At 47.9% G+C, this 22,592-nt stretch overlaps 1 protein-coding gene across 4 annotated transcripts in view; it reads right to left on the bottom strand.

Moving 5' to 3' along the window:
* Positions 1 to 278: 278 nt before the first annotated feature.
* IGF2BP2 (insulin like growth factor 2 mRNA binding protein 2) overlaps positions 279 to 22,592 on the bottom strand; it is a 170,916-nt gene continuing 148,602 nt past the window's right edge. For all 4 annotated transcript variants that reach the window (XM_060198554.1, XM_060198555.1, XM_007519779.3 and 1 more), the window contains 6 exons: positions 17,013 to 17,081; positions 15,976 to 16,092; positions 9,436 to 9,510; positions 5,412 to 5,543; positions 3,569 to 3,682; positions 279 to 2,171 (listed from right to left, as the gene is read on the bottom strand). In XM_060198554.1, coding sequence (XP_060054537.1) covers positions 2,079 to 2,171; positions 3,569 to 3,682; positions 5,412 to 5,543; positions 9,436 to 9,510; positions 15,976 to 16,092; positions 17,013 to 17,081 — 600 coding nt within the window. In that variant the 3' untranslated portion in view covers positions 279 to 2,078. The remainder of the gene's footprint in view (positions 2,172 to 3,568; positions 3,683 to 5,411; positions 5,544 to 9,435; positions 9,511 to 15,975; positions 16,093 to 17,012; positions 17,082 to 22,592) is intronic.

Genomic DNA, 22,592 nt, shown 5'->3' with positions numbered 1-22,592 from the left:
ACTTTGTTAGGAAGTGAACCACTCGAAATGGAATTAGAGAATCCTGTGAAAGGAAAGGTCTCACCTGAGTAATGAGCCTGAAGGGTTGACATTCCACGCCTGACTTCTCTGGACACAGTCTGAAGTGAAGCCTGCAGGCAAGAGGTTGTCCTCCTCTGTATAGCTGACCAGTCCTCACTGTTGACACTGCCTGTTTGCCGAAGAACCCTCTGAGTCAGCACTCAGCTTACACTTGAGTGTGAGCAGTGCTCAATGAAATAAAGAGACAGACACCAGGCTCTTGTTAGCTGGATATATTTCTTTCTTTTTGTTTGTTTGTTTGCTTTTATTTATTTTTTTTTGTCACAGAACACTGTTTGCAGTAGAGGAAACTGGCATTGCAGTCTGGTGGTAAAATGGCTTCTTCACATAACCAGTACACGTTCATCCTTTAGCGCAGAAAGCCCTAATGGCACGTACCCTATTGAAATTCAGGACATCGCCAATATTTTCTCTGTTTTTCTTTCTCATTTTTTTTTCCCCAATAAACATTTTTTTAAGGTTCGTCCCCAAAAAAAGGCCATACAGGTTCTTGGCTAGCGGAAGACAATTCACAACAGCTGTTTCACACTTGGACTGTCACCTTCTCCAGGCTGGCAGTGATATTTTTTTTATTTTCCAACTCATTTTTATTAAAAAAATAAAAAAATGCTCCAACTATCCGTTTTACAAAATCTCTAAGGAAACACAAGAGCAAGGTGCTGAGGTAAAAAACACCTGAGGTAGCTTTTTTTAGTGTGTATTTTTCTCGTTAAAAAAATTTTGTAAATTTAACGCCCTGGGCCAACGACCTCATAAATTTCTATTCTCCACATTTTTTAAAAAGAAAGAAATCATTTTGATGAATACTGACGGCTTATGTACCAAAATGTAAAAAGACAAAATACATTCTTTCCTTGTGGGATTTTTCATTGTTTGGTCTGAAGGGTTCCTGTTTTCTTCTTCCAAATGCTAGGACAAGTACCATTGACTCTTGTTCTTTTGAGTAACCAAGTGTAAGTTGAGGCTGGTTTGTGTGTTTCGTTTTTGTTCCTTTTGTGTGATGTGATATTCAGAGCACTGCTTTGCCTGGGGGTGGGGGGGGAGTGCATAGATATGGGAACTGAGACAGAGGGATGAGGGCATGAACAAGAAAGGGATGGAGAAGAAGGGGAGGGAGAATAAGGCAGGGGGAGAGATAAACAGAAAGACAGAGAATTATATATAGCAATATGCAAAAAAAAAAAAAACAACCAGTTTAAAACCTGTGAAGCAAAGAGATATGCATGTGTGAACTAGACAGGGATGAAGAGACAGTTTCCTCTTGAGACAGATGGTATCCCTTCTGCTGACGAACACAGGTGACCCGGAACTGCTGGCAGTGTCCTTTACACGAGCTTTCCCTTTGGGTGAACTTTGCATGAGTGGCCTCAAAGCTCCTCACTAAACTGTTAGGCCTCCCAAACAATGACTTTACTCCTTAAAGTCTAGAAAAGCCTGCTTTCTCTTAAAAAAAAAAAAAAAGAAAGAAAGAAAGAAAGAAAGAAAGAAAGGAAGAGAAAAACAATTAATAATTGATTAAAAATTGGAGTTAGTTATTTGATATATTATTTCTAAAATATATTAATGCTGCAGGCACCCTGTGTACTCCACAGGCCACATATCTTAACATCTTCCCTCTTCTAATATGTACACACATGTACAGAGACAACTTGTCCACAGAAAGAAAAGGGTGTGAAGTTTTGCTTTGCTTTGAACACATTCACCTAATGTTAGTTCAACTAAAAGGGATAGCTTGGTGAGAGTAAGAAGAGATCCCAGTGAATGAAGTGGATGGCTGGGAAGCCTGCAGAGGCCCGGAGGGAGGCAGGGGGCCCAAGCCTCCCTCCTGGCCCCTCAGCTCCTCAGGGCCTCTACAGGGGCCCTGGTGCCTGGGCAGACTTCTCATTCCTCAGGATGGTCTTTGGTTTGCTCCCGGTCTGACTGGCTGTGTTTGGTCTCATTCTGTCAGGTGTTGGAGGGCTACATTCATCCGTTGTTTTGCTGTGCCTGTGGGAGCCTCACTTGCTGCGTTGTGAGGTGACTCCCTGAGGGTATTTCTGCTCCTGCTGCTTCACCAGTTGTACAATTTCCCTGATCTTGCGCTGTGCCGTCTGCAGCAAAGGAGAGGAGGGGCAGGAGAGAGAAGGGAACCCGGTTCTGAGGATATGTGAAGGAGACGGGTGGTGGGGTTAGGGTTTGGAATGAAGGGGGTGGTAAGCTGAGAAGAACTGAGGCCCTCATGGGTGAGTGACTGGTTGGGGGAGGGGGGGGTCCTGCCTGGAAATGCAATGGGCCCAACCTTCCCCTCAGGTTGCTGGGTGTGGGGAGAGGGGGCGGGACCCCTAAAGCTTCTAGCTAATTGCAGCACACTCAAGCAGTTAACAATGCTCTCCTTCCAATTGCACGTACTTCCACTTCCAGTGCTGCCTCATCTCCCCTTTCTAGAATCACCAGGAAGAACAGTGTCCAATGGGATGAGAAGGAAATAAAATGCTGTCTCAGGTATTCTGCCCTCAACAACTGGGGAAGCAGGATCCCAAACCCGACCTCTCATCCCACTGCAGGTGGAACTCCTGCAAGGATCTGGTGGCTCAGACACATCCCAAGACACTGCAGGAGCTGAGGTGGGAGCTCAGCAGAGTGGACAGAGCCCTGGGGGGTAAGGTCAGGGCAACCTCCCAGCACTCAGGCACGCCAGTGGAAGTCTACACTGCCTTCACTGGCATCAAGCATGGACCAGGACTACTCTGTCCAAGAATCCAGCCCATGGGCAGGGGTAGATAGCATAATGGTTATGCAAAGAGACTGTCATGCTTGAGGCTCCAAAGTCCCAGGTTCAATTCCCCCGCACCACCATAAGCCAGAGCTGAGCAGTGCTCTGATGTTTCTCTCTGTGTCTTTCTCTCTCTGCATCTCTCTCAAAAATAAAATAAATAAAATACAAAAAAAAAAAAAGAATCCAGCCCACAGACAGCATCACAAAAGCAGGGCCAGGTGATGCCCAGCTGCTGGCCCCTCAGAATAAACGAGATGGCACTGTGTGGAGGCCCTGGAGCCTGGTAAGATACGAGAGGAGGGAAACGCGGATCTCCAGCAAGGAGCCGTCAGCCCTTCAGAGGGAGGCTTTGGAACGTAGTCTGGGTCTCAGAGTCAGGCTGGTAGATGGCTCCCCCAGCAGACAGACTGACTGAGGCCTGAGTGGGAGGCCTCGCACTTGAGCATATCAGGGGCTTGAGATGTGCCTGGCATGGCTCCCTAGTTTATATTCTCCCTCAAGATCCTCGAGCACACCTGGGAGGATTATTCCTGCCCTCCAGGGAGCCTCTGAAAAAACAGCCAGGAAGAGGTTCCACCTGTGCCGGTGGGTCTGGGTCTGGGTCTGGGTCTGGGTCATGGGTCATGGGCAATGTGCACAGGCCTTAAGTAAGACCACCTGACAAAGCCACTGAGCGCTTAGAGAAGTGAAAAGAGATGGGTGGGAGAGACCAGGCCCTCCCAGCACAGGTACCTGGCTAGCAAAGAAATGCCCAATGATTCTGACGATCACTTCCTCATTTTCATCTGGTGTCTGGTCACGAGGCACAATAACTTCCGCGCTGGTTAAGTTCTGCAGCTCGTTCACCTGTGAAGGGGGAATGTGGGTTCAGGAGTGTAGGGAATTGTGAGGATATGGTAGAGCTTGGCGGGGACCCTCCCCCATTGAAAAGTGAGGGTCTGAGGGGCACGCCCAATCCTATCAGTCTCTGTCTACTAAGAGGTCGAGCAAGGAAGGACATGGCCTCCAGGATCTGTCCCGCCTATCAGCCTCCCTGCCTCACAGTAGCCCACTCCCTTATTATCTGCATCATCATTGCTTTGCCTGAAAGCCCCCTCCCTACTTCCCCACCCACTCCATTCCTTTGATCATATCTGATCTATCTTCTCTCTGCCCTCAGGATCAGCTCTGGCTGCTGGTTATACTGATAGCTTTGCTTTCTCCTTCCTTTAACCATTAAACCTCTTGCTCAACAATTACTGGAAAAGTCCTGACCTCCCCCAGACCCTTTGCCTCCCTACCATATATGGTGTACACGTCACTTCCTCCTGCGACCCCTTATAAGCCCCGCCTTGCTGTTCAATAAAGGGATTTTTGTGCCCAACACATTCCCCTGGTGATCTCTGGTGGCGCCTCTTGCTACATACGGAAAGACCCAGTCGCTCACCCCTGCTGCCCCGGGACATTCCTTCTGGGCCCCCCTGCATCTGGTGCGCAACAGAGCGGGTAAGCCTGGAAGTTTTCGCCCGGGAAGAGGCCTCCCCACCAAAGAGTCCGACACAGGAGTGGAGCAGGGCAAGGAGGCTGGGGTCCGCTCTGCTCTGCTCTCCTCTCCTGCCATCCGGGACACCTCTCAGGCTGCCCTGTCCCGGTCACACGGGTCAATAGTGGTGAGGGCTCTGGGAAGCTGAGTGAAAGGGAGAGAGAGTCCAGCTCCAGGGACCAGCTTCTGGGGCTGCTGTCAGTGTGCTTCCCGGACGGGCTGACGGTGATGCAATGATCTTTGGGGAGCCCGACTGGTCACCTGAACTGTCCTTACCAACCAAGTCCCGTTCTGTCCCTGGCTCTTCATTCTGTTCCTGCCTCCAAGTCTCTCTCACACTCTTCATATTCTAGGGCTGCTGGCTCTTTCTCCCTGACATTCGAGTTCATCTCAGCTCCACTCCTCTGTGAAGTCTCCAGCCCCTATTGAGCTCCCTGACTTAAAAGCTAATTCCTGGACTTAGTGCTCCTCCTCACCTGCCTCAGCAAGCTGAGACTTCCAGGGTGCGCGCCTGCCAGACCCAGGTCTCTGTCACAGTGCTGCGCAGTGCTGAGTACTAAGTGAGCTTGGTAAGCACTCAGTGGAGAGCTGATAGTCTCTGGAAGAGCAGATCAATCAGCAACAGGCTCTAAAACGAGCAGACAGGAGACGGAGAGACACAGGAGTCTACTCCTCTGCGAACCACTTGCTTTGCTTTGCCTACTTACAGTTCCAGCTTGCCTAGAACTTACTATGTGTGTGCTCTTCAACACCACAGGTCAAGTGGAACTCTAACCCACTGTTATTTTCAAGGCCCTGTGTGTTTAAAGAGGACTGTAGGAGGCAGCCCCCTGTCACTGATGGAGTGGAGGCCTTCATTTCCCAGCATTTAACGCAGATATGGGGCTTCTAGGCACAGAGCCCTGATGTTTTCAGTGCCTAACTGAGCACCGTGGACTCAAGGTCCTGAATTCTGCAGTGATGCTAATCACATCCCTGTCCATGAAGAGCCTCCCCCAGGGGACCTGGAGAGAGAGTGAGTGCTGGGGTGGGCTATGATAGGAGCAGACTTACGGTTTTGCCGCCCTTGCCAATCACTCGGCCAGCTGTGGAAGAGGGCACTCTGATGTGGGCTTCCAGCTTCACTTCCTCTTTGGGGTTAAAGAAGTTCTCTTCTTTCAGTTTCCCAAAGATCCGCCCCTGGGCCTACATGAGTGAGACAGTATCGGTGGGTGAGGGTCACCTGCCAGGGAGCCAGGGGGGTCCAGGCAACAGTACACCCCTGCCCCCCAGCCTCACCGGCTGTGCACCGCCCGTGAGCCTACTCACACAGCTGCTCGTGTCTTCATGGTTTGCACACAGCCACCTCCTCGGAGAAGTTTTCCGGGTGGTGGGACAGAGCTCTGCTTCATTTCTTTCTTTTTAATTTTTTTTATGTTTATTGGATAGAGATAGCCATAAATCGAGGGAAGGGGGAGGTAGAGAGGGAGAGCGACAGAGAGACAGCTGCGGCACTGCTTCACCACTCACAAAGCTTTCCCCCTGCAGGTGGGGACCGGGGGCTCAAACCCAGGTCCTTATCACCATAACATGTGCGCTCAGCCAGGCGCGCCACCACCCGGCCCTCAGCTGCATTTCCAGGTCCTTGAGCACCGTAACATGTGCGCTCAGCCAGGCGTGCCACCACCCGGCCCTCAGCTACATTTCCTTGCCTTTACAAATGTCTGGCCGAACGAACAGATCAGGGATTTTTGAACATGCTCTCATCATTGGTTCAGATCTCTGGTTGTTACAGCATAGAAGTAAGGAAGGTAGGTAGTCTTTGAACATGATGAATCTGATCTTACTTTTTTTAATTTTTATTTTTTATATGTATTTATTTTCCCTTTTGCTGCCCTTGTTGTTTTTCATTGTTGTTGTAGTTATTATTGTTGTTGTTGTTACTAATGTCATTGTTGGACAGGACAGAGAAATGGAGAGAGGATGAGAAGACAGAGGGGGAGAGAAAGATAGACACCTGCAGACCTGCTTCACCGCCTGTGAAGTGATTCCCCTGCAGGTGGGGAGCCGGGGGCTCGAACCGGGATCCTTATGCCGGTCCTTGCACTTAGCACCACGTTTGCTTAACCCAATGCGCAACTGCCCGACTCCCTCTGATCTTACTTTCTGATAGCTAACTCCGGAAAGCGAGTCAAGAGATCAAGAGAAGATTGCCCCCCCCCAAGATCAAGGTGTGGTGGTGGGGTAGGGAGGAGCATCATTCCGGCAGTGGTGCGGGGACTGAATTAAAGATCTCGTGCTTGTAAGTTCTGTTGACCTACCTGCTTTGCCACCTTCTAGGACACGTCAGTGATTCTCATACCCGCCCCTTGTCCTCCATGGGGACAGCAAAATAGCTCATCTGGATAGTGTGCTTGCTTTGCAATGAACACAACCCACATTGAACCAGAGCCCCACTGATCTGGAGGAAGCTTCTATGCTGTAGACATTTTCCCTCTCTCTATGTCTCTGCCTCTTTTCCTACCTGAAAAAGTAGGTCCAGACTGGCAAATCCCTGGCAACAACAACAGAAAAGGTACCTAGTAGCAGTTAGTTCCTCAGGGCCACTAACTACTGACAATGTCTGCTTTCTGTCCTTTCTGGACTTTTACAGAAAATGTAATCACTCAGTATATCTGCCTTCTTTCACTTTGTGGAATGTTGTCTAATGCATCAAAATCTCACTCCTTTCAGCAGTTTATTTATCCATTTACGTATATAAGGTTTATTGTTCTTGGATGAGTCCATATGTGTTAACTGTCTTCTCAGACCAATTTATTTGGGTTTCATGCCCCAAAGATTCTACAGCTCCCAGCAGATTCTTATTTTTCTTCTTACTAAGACAGAGAGTGAGAGGCAGAGGGAAAGAGAGACAGCAAAGAAGAGGGAGACACCAGTGCTGCTCCACCACTGGGAGCTTCCTCCTTTGCGTGGTGCTCTCTGCCGGGGCCAGGGGCTTGCACCCGGGTCCTACTCATGGCAAAGTGTGCATTCTACTAGGAAAGCTATTCTCCAATCTCTTCTTAGACTAATTTAAAAATTACTTTTGGGAGTTGGGCGGTAGCACAGCAGTTAAGTGCACGTGGTGCAAAGCACAAAGACCAGAGCAATGATCTGGGTTCGAACCCCTGGCTCCCCACCTGCAGGGGAGTCACTTCACAGGTCTGCAGGTGTCTACCTTTCTCTCCCCCTCTCTGTCTCCCCCTCCTCTCTCCACTTCTCTCTGTTCTAACGACGATGACGATGACATCAATAACAATAACCATAATAACTACAACAACAATTTTTTTAAAAAGGCAACAAAAGGGAAATGAATGAATTAAAAAAAATTACCTTTACCTATTTATTTTTTTGTCATCAATATGGCTCCACTTCTCTGGGCCAACATTTTTCAGTGAAAGAAAGGGAAAAGGAGAGGCAGAGGCAGAGGCAGAGGCAGAGGCAGAGGCAGAGGCAGAGGCAGAGGCAGAGGCAGAGGGAGAGGGAGAGGGAGAGGGAGAGGGAGAGGGAGAGGGAGAGGGAGAGGGAGAGGGAGAGGGAGAGGGAGAGGGAGAGGGAGAGGGAGAGGGAGAGGGAGAGGGAGATTACCAAAGCTTCCCCCACCCCCAGTGCCATCATACTCCTGAGTGGTGTATAGGGCTCAAACCTGGGTCACATGTATCAGGTACCCTTCTGGTGAGCTACCTTGATGGTCCTAAAATACTTTTTTTTCTCCCCCTCTCTGTCTTAGAAGTATTCATAAAATACTTATATTCATAAAATATTCATTAGAAGTATTCATAAAATACTTCTAATGTTAAGGATTATACTAAAAATACATGTTTCTGCTTTTTGGAAAACTCAAATTGTAATCTTCCAGGGGAGTTGGGACCAATGTACCCGACCAAACCATGCTCATGCCCCACAGTTCAAAGGTATAAATGTCTGACTGAGTCTAGAACCTACATCCTCAAAACCACAGCTGAGGGAACACAGGTATCCCAGAGGATGGGTTTTTTTTTTTTCCCTCCAGGGTTACCACTGGGGCTCAGTGCCTGCACTACAAATCCACTGCTCCTGGAGGCCATTTTTTCCCATTTTGTTGCTCTTGGTTGTTGTTGGATACGACAGAGAAATGGAGAGAGGAAGGAAAGACAGAGAGGGGGAGAGAAAAAGATAGACACCTGCAGAACTGCTTCACCGCCTGTGAAGGCGACTCCCCTGCAGGTGGGGAGCTGGGACTTGAACTGGGATCCTCACGCGGGTCCTTGCACTTCACACCATGTGCACTTACCCACTGTACTACTGCTTGAGGATGAGATTTTGAGGCTCATCCTCTCAGTGAGTCAATGAGGCTCATTGGGGCTGGGCACTGACAGACATCTACTTTCCTCTGAGAAAGAAGGGGGGCTCAGTGCAAAGGGAACAGTCTGCCATTAGGGAGACAGGCTGAATTAGAGACTAGTCAGTCATGACACGAAAGACAGTGGAACCTTGAAAGTGCATCCTAGGGGCTGGGTGGTGGCACACCTGGTTGAGTGCACATGTTATAATGCACAAGGACCCAGGTTCAAGCCCCCACCTGCAGGGGGAAAGCTTTGCAAGTGGTGAAGCAGGTATGCAGGCCTCTCTCTCTGTCTCTCTCTCTCCCTCCTCTTCCTTTCAATTTCTGGCTGTTTCTATGCAATTAATTAATTAATTAATTTAATTAAATAATTTTTTTAAGTTTATTTCCTATAAATGCCCAGGTTCAGCGGGGAAGCAATTACAGAAGCCAGACCTTTCACCCTCTGCACCCCATAATGTCCCTGGGTCCATGCTCCCAGAGGGTTAAATAGGAAAGTTATCAGGGGAGGGACTGGGATATGGAGTTCCAGTGGCAAGAATTGTGTGGTATTGTACCCTTCTTAACCTATGGTCTTGTCAGTGTTTCCATTTTATAAATAAAAACTAAAAAAGAAAGGGGAAAAAAAAAAGTGCGTCGTCCTAGGTGGCTGTTCCTGGCTAGAAGGTCAACTGCACCCTGGACAGGCTTCTCTGTGACCAGAGCTTACACGGCTAAGGGGCCCTTGGCACTAACCTTGAACTGGGCTTCAGGTGGTCCGGTGATGATAACCATCCTTTCGCTGACATCCGGGCCTTCTGCAGGGGCAATCTGCAGTTCATAAGGACAGAGGAGAATACTTTTACTTGGCTGTATTCCCCAAGCTCTCCTGGTTGTCTGAGTGGCTCACCCAATAGCAAGAGGCTGTAAGGCCACACTGCCTCTGGAGGTTTGTCTAACCCTAACGCCTTCATGACCATACAGCCGGTATCAGACTGGGTCTCTGGCCACCCAGGCAGACTGCTTCACTGGAAGTACTCTCTGTCTGTCCCTGCTCCCAGGACCAGTAATGAGGGGCTCCCTATAGCTCAGTTAAGGGAATCGAAAGCTCCAAGGAAAGAGGGCACAAGATTGCCAAACCAGATGGGGCCCAAATATTCTGAAAAACACCCCCCCACCCCCACAGGACCACTGTCTGGCATTCACCAGACCAAAGGTCCGAGGGCTGCATGGTCGCACCTACAGTTTTGGAGTGGCACTCCACAGGTCACTCCCTAGAGAGGAAGCAGGAACGAGGGCCCTGTGGGAGATGCCTGCTAAGACTATGAGGAGACAGGCTGAAGCAAGATCAAGACTTAGTGGCCCTGAAGGGCACCATGGGCTAGATTTTATGCAGCATTCTGAGTCCTGCTAACAGCTGTTCTGCAGGAAAGATGCGTGACAGGACTCAGCGTTGTCCTGCAAACATTGTGTTTTACGGGTTGGGGTTGCCTCTTCCTGACCTGGCTTTGTCCCTACCCCACCCCTTCCAGGACTCTGCTCCCCCTACTAGTCTCAGGTTCTCTCCCAGCCCCGACAGCTTTAAATGTGTCCCTTGCTGTGACACCTGAAGACAGGCAAGGGTCCGGGAAGTGGCTTATCTAGTTGAGAGCACATGTTACAATGCACAAGGACCTGGGTTCAAGCCCCCGGCCCCCACCTGCCCGGGGAAAGCTTTGCTACTGGTGAAGGAAGCAGGGCTGTAGGTGTCTCTGTTTCTACTTTCCCCTTCTCTCTCCATTTATGGCTCCCTCTCTTTTAAATTTTATCATCTTTATTTATTTATTGGATAGACACAACCAGAAATGGAGAGGGAAGGGAGAGATAAGAGAGGGAGAGAGACAGAAAGACAGAGAGACACCTGCAGCACTGCTTTACCACTCATGAAGCTTTCCCCCTGCAGGTGGGGACCAGGGGCTCGAACGTGAGTCCTTGTGCACTGTAACATGTGCTCAGGTAGGTGTATCACACAGCCCTCTATTTACGGCTTTCGCTATCCAATTAATGATACTAATGATGATAATAATAATAATGCAGCTCTGGATCTCACTAGGCTGCAGAGTCCATGCTGTCTCCCTGGTGCAGCCCTGCTACCCTTTGCTCACCACAAAGCCATCAGCAAGTGATGCAACCATCTCACACATTCTGCTGGGATCCAGAAAGGCCACAGGGACGCCATGAGAGAAGGTTGAGGCACTGCACTCCACTCATCTAGCTCCTCTTTTCTCTCTCTCCAGCCCCTTCTTTTCCTTCTTTCTCTCAGTGGAGCACTGCTCAGCTCTGACCGATGGTGGTGCTGGGAACTGAACCTGGGACCTCAGAGCCGCACACACGAAAGTCTTCTGCAGGACTATTGTGCTCTCTCTCCAACCTTCTACTTATCTTCTTAAATATAAATGGTTGGGAAGGGCTCTGGTACCCCATATTAGATCAGAAACAGGATAATCTGATTACATCCCAGCTCTCACATTCTTCAGCTCTGTGATCTTCAAAAATCAATGGTTCTCTGGGTCTTGGAATCTTCTGGGCAATAGTAAGTGGAGAGTTATTGTTACTGAGGAATTATTCTGATGCAGTCTCCGCCCCCAGGTTTTACTACGCCCAGCGAAATCCTAGCAGTGCCCCCTTCAACCAGTCCTGGCCCCATACGTCACCCCTGGTTGTCGCCCAATAAAAAGCCCCCTCACCCCCCCCTCTCTGGGCTCTCAGCTCCCCCTCTCTCAGATCTCGCCCCCTTCTCTCCCCCCGTGGTCAGGTAGTGGGGACGGCCATTGTCGGCTGACTCCACGTGGTCTGAGCCAACCCCCCCCCCCCCATCCTATAACAAAGATTTGTGTACCCCTTTGCTCTGGACGTCCACTCTCTTCTCCGCGGTGCAGCCCGATACCAGACCGCTACAACAACATCTGGCCCTGTAAACTATCTTGTGGAAATTAATCCACAACAGATCTGGCATCAATCTGGCACTGTAAACGTTAAAATCATTGTCACGAATATGCGTTAACTCTCTAAGCAATTTGAGTCTGTTTAAAATACATATTTTAGCTAAAATTGGTCTCAAGATCCTGCGGTAGAGACTGCTACAGGAGGTCACATTAGAAGACCTTTAAATAAAATCCTAAAGAGATTTTAAACCAATTATAATCATCGAGGTATCAACTATAACAAACCTATAACTTGTTACAAGTTTAAATTAACCACGAGAAGCAGATTGTTTGTGTTTCTTTCACAGGAATCCCGGAAAAACCATCTGAACCCCTGCACACCCTGACGTCACCCACTAGATGGCACGACTACAGTGGCACACCCCCCGAAACCCTAGATGTCACTCAACGTGACATCGTGAAGAACCTGATACACAGACTCCAAGGACAGAACTTTCTTCATGCCTGCTTGCCGTTCCTGCTTCTGACCTGCCTGTCACGTGTTGGCGGTTCCAGCTGGCTATCTACAGAAAAGCAAAATTCCAGCGGCTGACCTCCCTCATGCAGCGTCGCATCCCCTGCCAATTCTTCCCCTAGCCATCTACTTCGGACTGAGACTTGTATCGGACTTTCTGACATACCCTATATACATTTTACACAATTTTAAAGCAGCTTATTTCCCTTCACGCTGCTGGTTTTTCATAGACTGATCCTGAGTAATTCATAGACTTTACAGACTGTTGCCTTGAGGACTATACAATGCCAAATAGCCCCTCTGTTTGGTGTGTCATGCCCTCCCGCCTCCCCCTCTTTATGTACCCTTGCCCTTCCCCCTCCCCAAGCAGGGAATGTTCCTTTACACACCAACCCTTCCCTTCACTTCACACTGGCTTTTACTACTCCCCTACTTGTCCCTTCCTGTTTTGTTATATCCTTTAGGTTTATGCCCAAAGGGTTTCTGCTCCATGATAGTCTTTTACAGACTTTGAACATCTTATGCTATTACTAGATAGAAAGATAGAAAAGATGTAGAGATATTGTGAAGAGATGGTTGAGCAGGCTGCGCTTAAACCTATGAGATGAGTCTCTCTCTCTAAAGAGGGGTTGAGCACAGGAGGACGCATAAATCTCACAAGGTTGGCAGCCATTTAAGCCTTCCCTCCTCCACAGAAAGTCCTACATCTTCCCACCTGAGCACGGCATTCCTTAAAAACATTTAAGCCTGCTCCATTCCATTTTTCTTTACTGTGTCCATTTAGATATAAAGGGATAGGAGATGTTGCTGAGGAATTATTCTGATGCAGTCTCCGCCCCCAGGTTTTACTACGCCCAGTGAAATCCTAGCAGTGCCCCCTTCAACCAGTCCTGGCCCCATACGTCACCCCTGGTTGTCGCCCAATAAAAAGCCCCCTCACCCCCCCCTCTCTGGGCTCTCAGCTCCCCCTCTCTCAGATCTCGCCCCCTTCTCTCCCCCCGTGGTCAGGTAGTGGGGACGGCCATTGTCGGCTGACTCCACGTGGTCTGAGCCAACCCCCCCCCATCCTATAACAAAGATTTGTGTACCCCTTTGCTCTGGACGTCCACTCTCTTCTCCGCGGTGCAGCCCGACACCAGACCGCTACAACAACAAGTTATCGTTGCAATTAGCCCCTGTACCTGCTCAAAATTCTGTGGACAGCAGAAATGAAATCTAAGAGTCAGTCTAGCTGCATGGCTATGTTGCTATACCTCTTTAAGTCTCACTTTTCTCCCTCCCTCCCTTCCTTCCTTCCTTCCTTCCTTCGCCTCGCTGGGGGGCCCGGTGCTGCTCCTGGCAGCCATTTTTCCCCCATTTTATTGGATAGGACAGAGAGAAATTGAGAGAGGAAGGGAAGATAGAGAGGGAGACAGAGAGACACCTGCAACCCTGCTTCACTGCTTGTGAAGCGCCCCCCCCCCCACCCTGCAGGTGAGGAGCCGGGGGCTCAAACCGGCATCCTTGCACAGGTCCTTTCACTTCTTACTATGTGCACTTAACCTGATGCACCACTGCCTGGCCCCCTCTAAGTCTCACTTTTCTCAGGGGAAAATGAGGAGGATTTGCTGAGATGATCCGTCAGGTTGTGTTGGTTAAAAATCACCTCATTCTGCTTACTGCAAGAAGTCTCAGACCACAGGACTGAACGCTAAGAAATGCCGCTGGCCAGCCCACAGAACAACCTGTCAGTGGCGGGGTCAGGGCCTCACTGCAGGATGCTTGTGGGTACAAAGCACCCCCATCCATACCCACCGCTGACCCTCCCTATCCTCGGGTTCTCACCCGGCTTATCCATATAGCAGGTGACGTAAGAGGACCCAAAGCAGCAGAAAAGCAATCAGGTCGTTAAATAAAAGTCTTCTGTAGCCTCACTGCAATTCTTGTTCTGTGCTATTCAGACTTTTTGTTTTTCTCTTTAGCACAGTTGCTGTGGGAGAAATTCCGGCACTTCTTGGGAAGAAAACATAAGCATTCTTTCTCTCCAAGTCAGGAGACTCTGGTTCAGAATTCCGGCTTGTCCCAGGGTAGCAGATTATTTTACATAACAACAGAAACTCTGTTTCCGAGAGGTGGGGTTAGGGAGACTCAGTCAGAGCTGAGAGCTGGGCTTGGAGCAGGACCAGGGCCGAATAATCTGTCCCTTTCAGTTTTTTGGAAGGTTCTGCACACTGTGCTAGAGTAGGCAAGGTATAGGCATGTATCTGCAGCAAGCCGGACTCCCAGACATTACACACATCAGGGCCTTCCTTCCTAAATTTCTCTAGTTAATCCTAGGACTGTTTCTTTGGTTTTGCCAAAAGCTTTCAAAAATCTATCTGGGTTTCACCATTGCTTTCTTTTTCTTTTTTTCCTTCTGTTTTTAAATTTTTTTTACTTATTTATTTCTATTAGATAGAGACGGACAGAAATTGAGAAGGGAAAAAAAAAGAAATTGAAAAGGGAGGGGGAGATCGAGAGGGAAAGAGACAGACACCTACAGTCCTGCTTCACCACTCATGAAGCTTTTCCCCGACGGGGGTGGGGGGGGTGGGGGGAGGGACCAGGGGCTTGAACCCAGATCCTTGTGCACTGTGGTGTGTGCATTTAACCAGGGGCACCACTGCCTGGCCCCCTCATCATTGCTTTTTCAAATAATTTTTCATTTCAGTTATTTGTTCAAAGCCATGGGAGGTGGTTTGAAGTGGAAACCAGCAAAGCGTGAACACCTACTACAGACAAGCTATTTCTCCACGGCAGCTTGGGAAAAATTCCGCAATTGCGTCTTCTTTTGAAGAGGAGACCGTGGCAATCCAGAGAGGACCAGCTTGGCCCTAACATTTTAGTTTGTCTCCCCCGCCTCTCTAAAGAGCGGTTAAAAAAAGGAAAAAAACTATCAAAATCAACCTGATAATTTTCTAGATTCCCTTTATCTCAAGGGGTCTGAAATTATCTGTTGCTAAGGCAAGATGGATGATCTCACCGATTTCTAAGAAACCCCTAATCTTACCCACCCCCCAAAAAAATAATCAGTTAATAGTTGCACAAAAACAAAGAAACAAAAGGAACAACAGATGTAAAAGATGAGAGATGAAAATAGTCCCTAAAGGTAAAATTTCTTTTTTTAAATTTTTTTTTAGTATTTATTTATTTCTTCCCTTTTGTTGTCCTTGTTTTATAGTTGTAGTTATTGTTATTGCCGTCATTGTTGGATAGGACAGAGAGAAATGGAGAGAGGAGGGGAAGACAGAGAGGGGGAGAGACTCCTGCAGACCTGCTTTACCGCTTGTGAAGCGACTCCCCTGAAGGTGGGGAGCCGGGGACTTGAACCGGGATTCCTTATGGCGGTCCTTGCGCTTTACCCGCTGCTCTACTGAACGACTCCCCCTCTTTTTTGTTTTTTAAAGAAACTTATTTATTTTCCCTTTTGTTGCCCTTGTTGTTTTTCATTGTTGTTACAGTTATTATTGTTGTTATTATTGATGTCGTCATTGTTAGACAAGACAGAGAGAAATGGAGAGAGGAGGGGAAGACAGAGAGGGGGAGAGAAAGATAGACACCTGCAGACCTGCTTCATCACTTGTGAAGTGACTCCCCTGCAGGTGGGGAGTCAGGGGCTTTAACCGGGATCCTTATGCCGGTCCCTGCGCTTCATACCACATGCGCTTAAACCCGCTGTGCTACCTCCTGACTCCCAAGGGTAAGATTTCTAGATCCTATAAGGTTCTGCCCCTATATAGTGTGAAACTTGCCCAGAACAGACAAAAGAAACAAAAGAAATAAAGAGTGAGAGGAACAGAGATGGGAGAGGAGAAGAGTGGGACACAGGCGCACAATTACCTTGATGGAGGCCCCCGCAAATCTAGCCAGCTGTTTGATGTGCGCCCCCTTCTTCCCGATGATGGCCCCCACAGCCTGGGTTGGGATGAAGAGATTCACAATCTCCTGCTCTGGATACTGGAAGGATAAGATCACATAGACATCATTCCTACTGGGGTTTCTCCTTCAGATACTCACCGATACCTGCTACAGCCATGGGATGTGGTGGTCCCACTACCCAGGGAAGGAGCCAGAGAGGTGCTTGGGATTCTGCTCTGGTCAAGGACTGTCAGGCTGGGAAGAGCAGTGACCTTGAACACAGGCAGCATCACACAACAACCAAAGAGCGAGTTCCTCTTGAGCCGCAGTCAATCATAGTGGGCACCAAAAGCTTACTGGTCCCAGGTTTTCTGCGCGTGATAATATGTGCACCCTATGAAGTGAGCCTTCTGGTGGGCCCAAATGTGACTATTTCTTTGTGTCCCGATCTAAAGGCTCAGTAATTATAAAAACATACCTGGCCTGAGGGTGAAGCCCTGAGGAACTCTTTCCACTCCTGTTAGCAGCAATGGAAAGCTCCCCAGTCCATCTCGTAGCCAGGGATGACAAGTTTCACAAGTCATATTCTGCCCTGAGCGAGTCACATGGTGATCAAGCAGAGGCCTGGGCAAGGCCTCTAGAGGTCCGTGATACAGGGGTGGGGGGTGGGGTGGCAATGTCAAGACCCCATCCGCTAGACTTTGTTCAAAGACCTTAGGAGCCCTCCTCCCACCTAGCTACATCCTGATTGGACCCTTGGACCACGCAACTGCAACAGCTTCCAGCCACCTACAGGACTGGGAAACATAAGCAGGATTCTTGAGTGGAGTTGCGACGACTCTTCAAAGAGCTTCCGGTGTACTTACAGCCTGTGCTGAGTCCTTCTCGGGACTATTCAGAACCACAGGATTCAGTACTTACACCGTGAACATCCACAGGTCAATCCACCAAGGATGAGGTGGTACCAACTATAGAACAGAGAGAAGTGGGAAGTGGGGTCACATCAAGGGAACACTTACAGAGTGATGATGTGGAAATGGACCAAACTGATGAGGGGGGTACAAGCTGGAGAAGTAGCCAGAGTGGGTCTGCAATATGAGAAAAGCAGCCGGTCAGTCAGTCAGCTGGCGCTCTGAGGGATACTCTCCAGATACAGGGAATGCAAGATCTGCAGGTGCAACCCACGTCCCTCTGCCTCTCAGATCTCTACTCCAGTTTCATCACTGGCCCACTGCTGATCTAGACTTCCCAGGAACTTAGCAGGAGAATGAGGACATGATGATGATGATGATGATGATGATGATGATGATGATGATGCCACTACGGTTATCACTGGGGCTTGGTGCCTGCACGATTCAACCATCCCTAATGATTTTTTTTTTTTTTTGCCACTATGGTTATCACTGGGGCTTAGCACCTGCACGATTCAACCATTCTCAAAGATCTTTTTTCTTTTCCATTTTTTTTTTCCTGTATAGAAGGTGAGAGACGAGAGCGAAGCAAAGATGGAGAGATACAGAAAGGAGAGACACCTGTGGCACTGCTCCACCATTTGCAAAGCATCCTCCTTACAGGTGGGAGCCAGGGGCTTGAACCTAGGTCCTTCTGCATGGTAATGTGTGAGCTCTACTAGGAGTAGAGATCTCATATACACAGTTTAACCTGTCCTTGGGTGAGCAAGTTCTATTTTTGTGAACCATGGATTAAAACAGAAGGAATTAGAACAGTACCTATGACTTATTTAAAAGCAAGTGTTACTGGTACCACCATGCCAAGTCATACTGCCATGCCTTTTTGCCGCAGACTGACTCCAGACATTCCAAGCCTGAGATGCCAACCGCTCAACTCCTTTAACCTGGTGAGGACTTCCCTAAAATATGGAGAGATCTAGTTCCGTTTCAGATGGTGCGTTTTCTATCAGTTACAGATTCTAGATATAGACTAGTGCCTAGGGTACTGGGTACCTGTATCCATAAGTCAGGGCCGGTTATATACCTCAAAGTGAAAGTGCTTAGTAGTCCTCTGTGATTAGACTTAGACTGAATGAGTTTGGCAATCTAGTAGAATGGCCTAAAGAAAGGACCATACATTTTCAAATCAAATACTTACTACTTAGGCCTGGATACCCTCCTCTCCTACCCACGACTTCACTTCATTCAGTCACGCTATCTACTAAACTAACTACACAAAAGAATGTAAGTAAAATCTACTCTTCCATCTTTTGTTTGTTTGTTTTTTCAGAGTTTTTAATCAATTGTAAAACTACCATCCTCTTCCATCTTTTAGTCTCTCCTTACAGGGCATCAGCATTATTGTCTCTCCTTGACATTCTTTAGAAAAAAACACCGTTGGCCAAGAAATATACTAGCAAAAATTATATATCAAGCAAAGGACAATTAATGTGCCTATGACAACCTTTATTAGAAATTATCAAGCAAGTAAATGCAAAAAATATATATATAAAAAACCTTGAGGTTAACTTTGACCCCACTAAAATCCTAGGTCTATTTCCTCCCTAACTTGAGACCAGACCCCATAAACCTAAGACTGACTTGGCTACAACTAATGACCTCAATACTTTAAAAAATGAGAGATAATCTAAATTCAGGAAAAAAAAAGGGGGGGGGGACTACAAAAACTGGAAAGAGGCAAGAGATTGGCTCACTTAATGATGGCTATCTTGGCCAATACCAGGCCACCTCATCACCTGGGGTCTTAGTCATGGAATCAATCCTTGGATTCCGCCATAGATACTATAGGCCTAGACCTCCAACAGATCCCTCTCTCCACCGTCACTGGTCACTTCTATTAGGAATGTCATCACAAGCTTTTATGTGAGTCTCTCTATACCCTCACTATAAAATAGCAATGGCAGGGACTGCCCCACTCTCAGAAAGGAGGTGGGCCAGCATACTCTGCCACTTGAGGAAGACTGGTCCTGAAATGAGTGTGGCCTAGAATGTCCCCCGCTGTGACTATGGACTGTGAGCTCAGTCTTACAGGGATTCAGGTTATACAGGTTTCTGTGCTAAATATGAATAGCTAAATATGAATAGCTATGGGGCCCAGGTAAGACCGGTGTAGGAAATAATTGTATTTGTATCTTTTCTTCAAGTTTGGGAGCTATTTTCTGCCCTAATCTGGCTTTCTAGTTCTGTTCTCAGCTCTTGACGGGTGGGGATACTCACCACTATACTAACGAGGACGACTGTCCTCAACTCTGATACCATCTTCCCAGACAATATTTTTGTCCACTTCCATGTCAGCTATCAAAACTCAAGCAAAAACTAAAAAGTCATGGGCTCCTAGGAACATACCTCAAATAGATTTCCTACCTTCTATCTACCCTAAAATCCCTACTACCATCTGCTCTCTTCCTGCTTTTTGGTTCCTGTTTATTAAACATTTTGTCCTGCTTTATATCTTACTACATTTCAGCCACCAAGTTGCAGATCCTACCATGATTCCATCCTGACTTCCCTGGGCAAACCACTTCACCAATTTGTCCTGGAACCAAACCTCTCCAGAGCCCTGCTCCACTAGGAGATAAAAACAGGCTGCGGTTATGGATCAGCCTGCCAATGCCCATGTCCAGTGGAGAAGCAATTACAGAAGCCAGAACTCCCATCTTCTGCACCCCGAAAAGAATTTTAGTCCATACTCACAGAGGGGTAAATGATAAGAGATGAACAAATAAATAGGGAGTTAGGCAGTAGCGCAGCGGGTTAAGTGCACATGGCGCAAAGCACAAGGACTGGCATAAGGATCCCACTTCTAGCCCCGGCTCCCCACCTGCAGGAGAGTCGCTTCACAAGTAGTGAAGCAGGTCTGCAGGTGTCTCTCTTTCTCTCCCTGTCTCTGTCCTCCCCTCCTCTCTCCATTTCTCTCTGTCCTATCCAACAACGATGACATCAATAACAACAATAATAACTACAACAACAATAAAACAACAAGGGCAACTAAAGGGAATAAATAAATATTTATTGACTTTAATATTTATTTCTTTATGAGAAGGATAGGAGAGAGAGAATGAACCAGATTATCACTCTGGTATATGTGCTGCCGGGGACTGAACTCAGGAATTTGTCGTATGCTTTACATTTGTTTGTTCTAGCCCTCCCCCGCCAAGAGAATTGGATCAGTCCTGTTAATTTTGTGGGCCTGCTTGGCCCCACCCCAAGGAACCCCGAGGGAGGGTTCCTGAGTTCGAGAGTTTCAGGGTTACAGAGTAAGAGAGAGTTCCACAGTGGAAGAGTTTCAGAGGGTTCCCCAGTACGAGAGTTCCAGAGTTCCAGAGTTGGAGAGTTCCCGAGTTACAGAGTAAGAGGGAGTGCTTGTGCCGCCGCAAAGAGACAGCAGAGTTCTGTTTGGTGATTAGTTTGTCTTAGCTTATGAATCGTTGTTCCTGAATAAAGAAATACAGCTTCCCTGCCCAGCCGTTGTCTCCACGTCTCTGTTACCCGCCCGTGAAGCTAACCCAGCCGGCTAGAGCCTCCGAAAAATTTTAACAACAAAGGACCTCGTGCTTGAGAATCCAACACTTTATCTACTGCGCCACCTCCTGGACCACAATAAATAAATATTTAAGATAGATAGATAGATAGATAGATAGATAGATAGATAGATAGATAGATAAAAGAAGCAAGCGTGCCCCTGAAAAGTAAGCTCCACCAGAGAATTTAGGAAGGAGTGAAGAGAGCCTGGTGGCGTACCTGGTTAACAGCACACATTACACAGCACAAGGACACAGGTTCAAGCCCCTGAAAGCTTCACAAGTGGTGAAGCAGGGCTAAGGGTGTCTCTCTAGCTCCCCTTCCCCTCTCGAACTTCTTTCTTCCTTCCTTTCTTTCTTCCTTCCTTCTTTCTTTCTTTCTTTCGCCTCCAGTGCTGGGGCTCGGTGCCTTTACTATGAATCCACTGCTCCTGGAGGCTTCCCCCCTCCCTTTTGTTGCCCTTGTTGTTTTATCGTTGTTGTGGTTATTGCTACTATTATAGATGTCATTGTTGTGTTGGATAGGACAGAGAGAAATTGGGAGAGGAGGGGAAGACAGAGAGGGGAGAGAAAGACAGACACCTGCAGACCTGCTCCACCACTTGTGAAGCGACTCCCCGGCAAGTGGGGAGCCAGGGCTTGAACCAGGATCCTTACTCCGGTCCTTGCGCTTCATGCCATGTGTGCTTAGCCCGCTGCGCTACCGCCTGGTCCCCTCCCCTCTCAATTTCAAGGAGACCATGTCAACAGCGAGGCTTGCAGCTAGGGGACCAAGCTTTCATCTCACAGCCCTTGGGCAAACCTCCTGCTGATCTCCACCTCCTTCTCGATGCCTCCCGACCAAGAAAATGAAACCTACAACTTGGAAAATGAAGGACTGGCCTTGGTGAACAACAGGTGTGAGCACACAGGAAGGATCTGGGGTGTCCCTGCACCTACATGCGAGGAAGGGAAGCATCTCCAACTGTGCCTGGTAGCTTAAAAGAAACTGCAGTGTGGATGTGAGGGCGATCTGGCTGCAACATCTGTCACCCAATTGATCGCCAGGGTTGATTCAGCTGATCTGGCTGGCTAGGCGGGTGTCCCCTTCCTCCCTCACCGCTACATGTGCACTTGGTCTGAAGAGGACGGCCTTCCCCGAATAGAGAGGTTGAGAGTATACGAGTAGCTGCGCTCCCCTGCTAGAACCTCCAAAGAAGCTCTCAAGAAACTGCAGTGTTTGCATTAATTCTACTTTTTTCTCACACTTTCCTTCACCTAATAAATATAAGGGTTCAATTGAAATACTGTTCTTCAAAATGACTTTCTTACTTTGAACCTGCTGAATTAATATGGTAGTTTTTCTTCTTTTTTCATCTACAGCTTAAGAGAAATAAGCTGTAATCATACTCAATGGGTTGAAATCCTGCATTTTTACTCCTCTTCATAAAAGATAAGTTCCCTAAGTAGTAAATATCTGAAGATTGTTACTTCTATAGTTGTATACTTAATATTAAGCTATTTATGTCTATTCTTAAGACAGAATTTTCAGGGGTTTCTTGTTTTCTTTTTTTTTTTTTCCCTCCAGGGTTATTGCTGGGCTCAGTGCCTACACCATGAATCCACCGCTCCTGGAGGCCATTTTTCCCCCCTTTTGTTGCCCTTGTTGTAGCTTCGTTGTGGTTATTATTATTGCCCTTGTTGATGCAATTCGTTGTTGGATAGGACAGAGAGAAATGGAGAGAGGAGGGGAAGACAGAGAGGAGGAGAGAAAGATAGACACCTGCAGACCTGCTTCACCGCCTGTGAAGCGACTCCCCTGCAGGTGGGGAGCCGGGGGCTCGAACCGGGATCCTTACGCCGGTTCCTGCGCTTTGCGCCACATGCGCTTAACCCACTGCGCCACGGCCCGACCCCCTCTTGTTTTCTTTTTTTTCTTTTCTATCTTTCCTTTTATTTATTTATTTATTTATTTATTTTTATCAGAGCACTGCTCAGCTCTGATTTATGGTGGTGCAGGGGAATTAACCTGGGTCTTTGGAGCCTCAGGTATGAGAGTCTTTTTGCATAACCATTATGCTATCTACCCCCACCCCCGGGCTGCCCAAAATAGAATTTTCTAAACCGA

Source organism: Erinaceus europaeus, chromosome 9, assembly GCF_950295315.1.
Source record: "Erinaceus europaeus chromosome 9, mEriEur2.1, whole genome shotgun sequence".
NCBI lineage: Eukaryota > Metazoa > Chordata > Mammalia > Eulipotyphla > Erinaceidae > Erinaceus > Erinaceus europaeus.
This window is presented reverse-complemented; position numbering and strand designations above follow the sequence as displayed.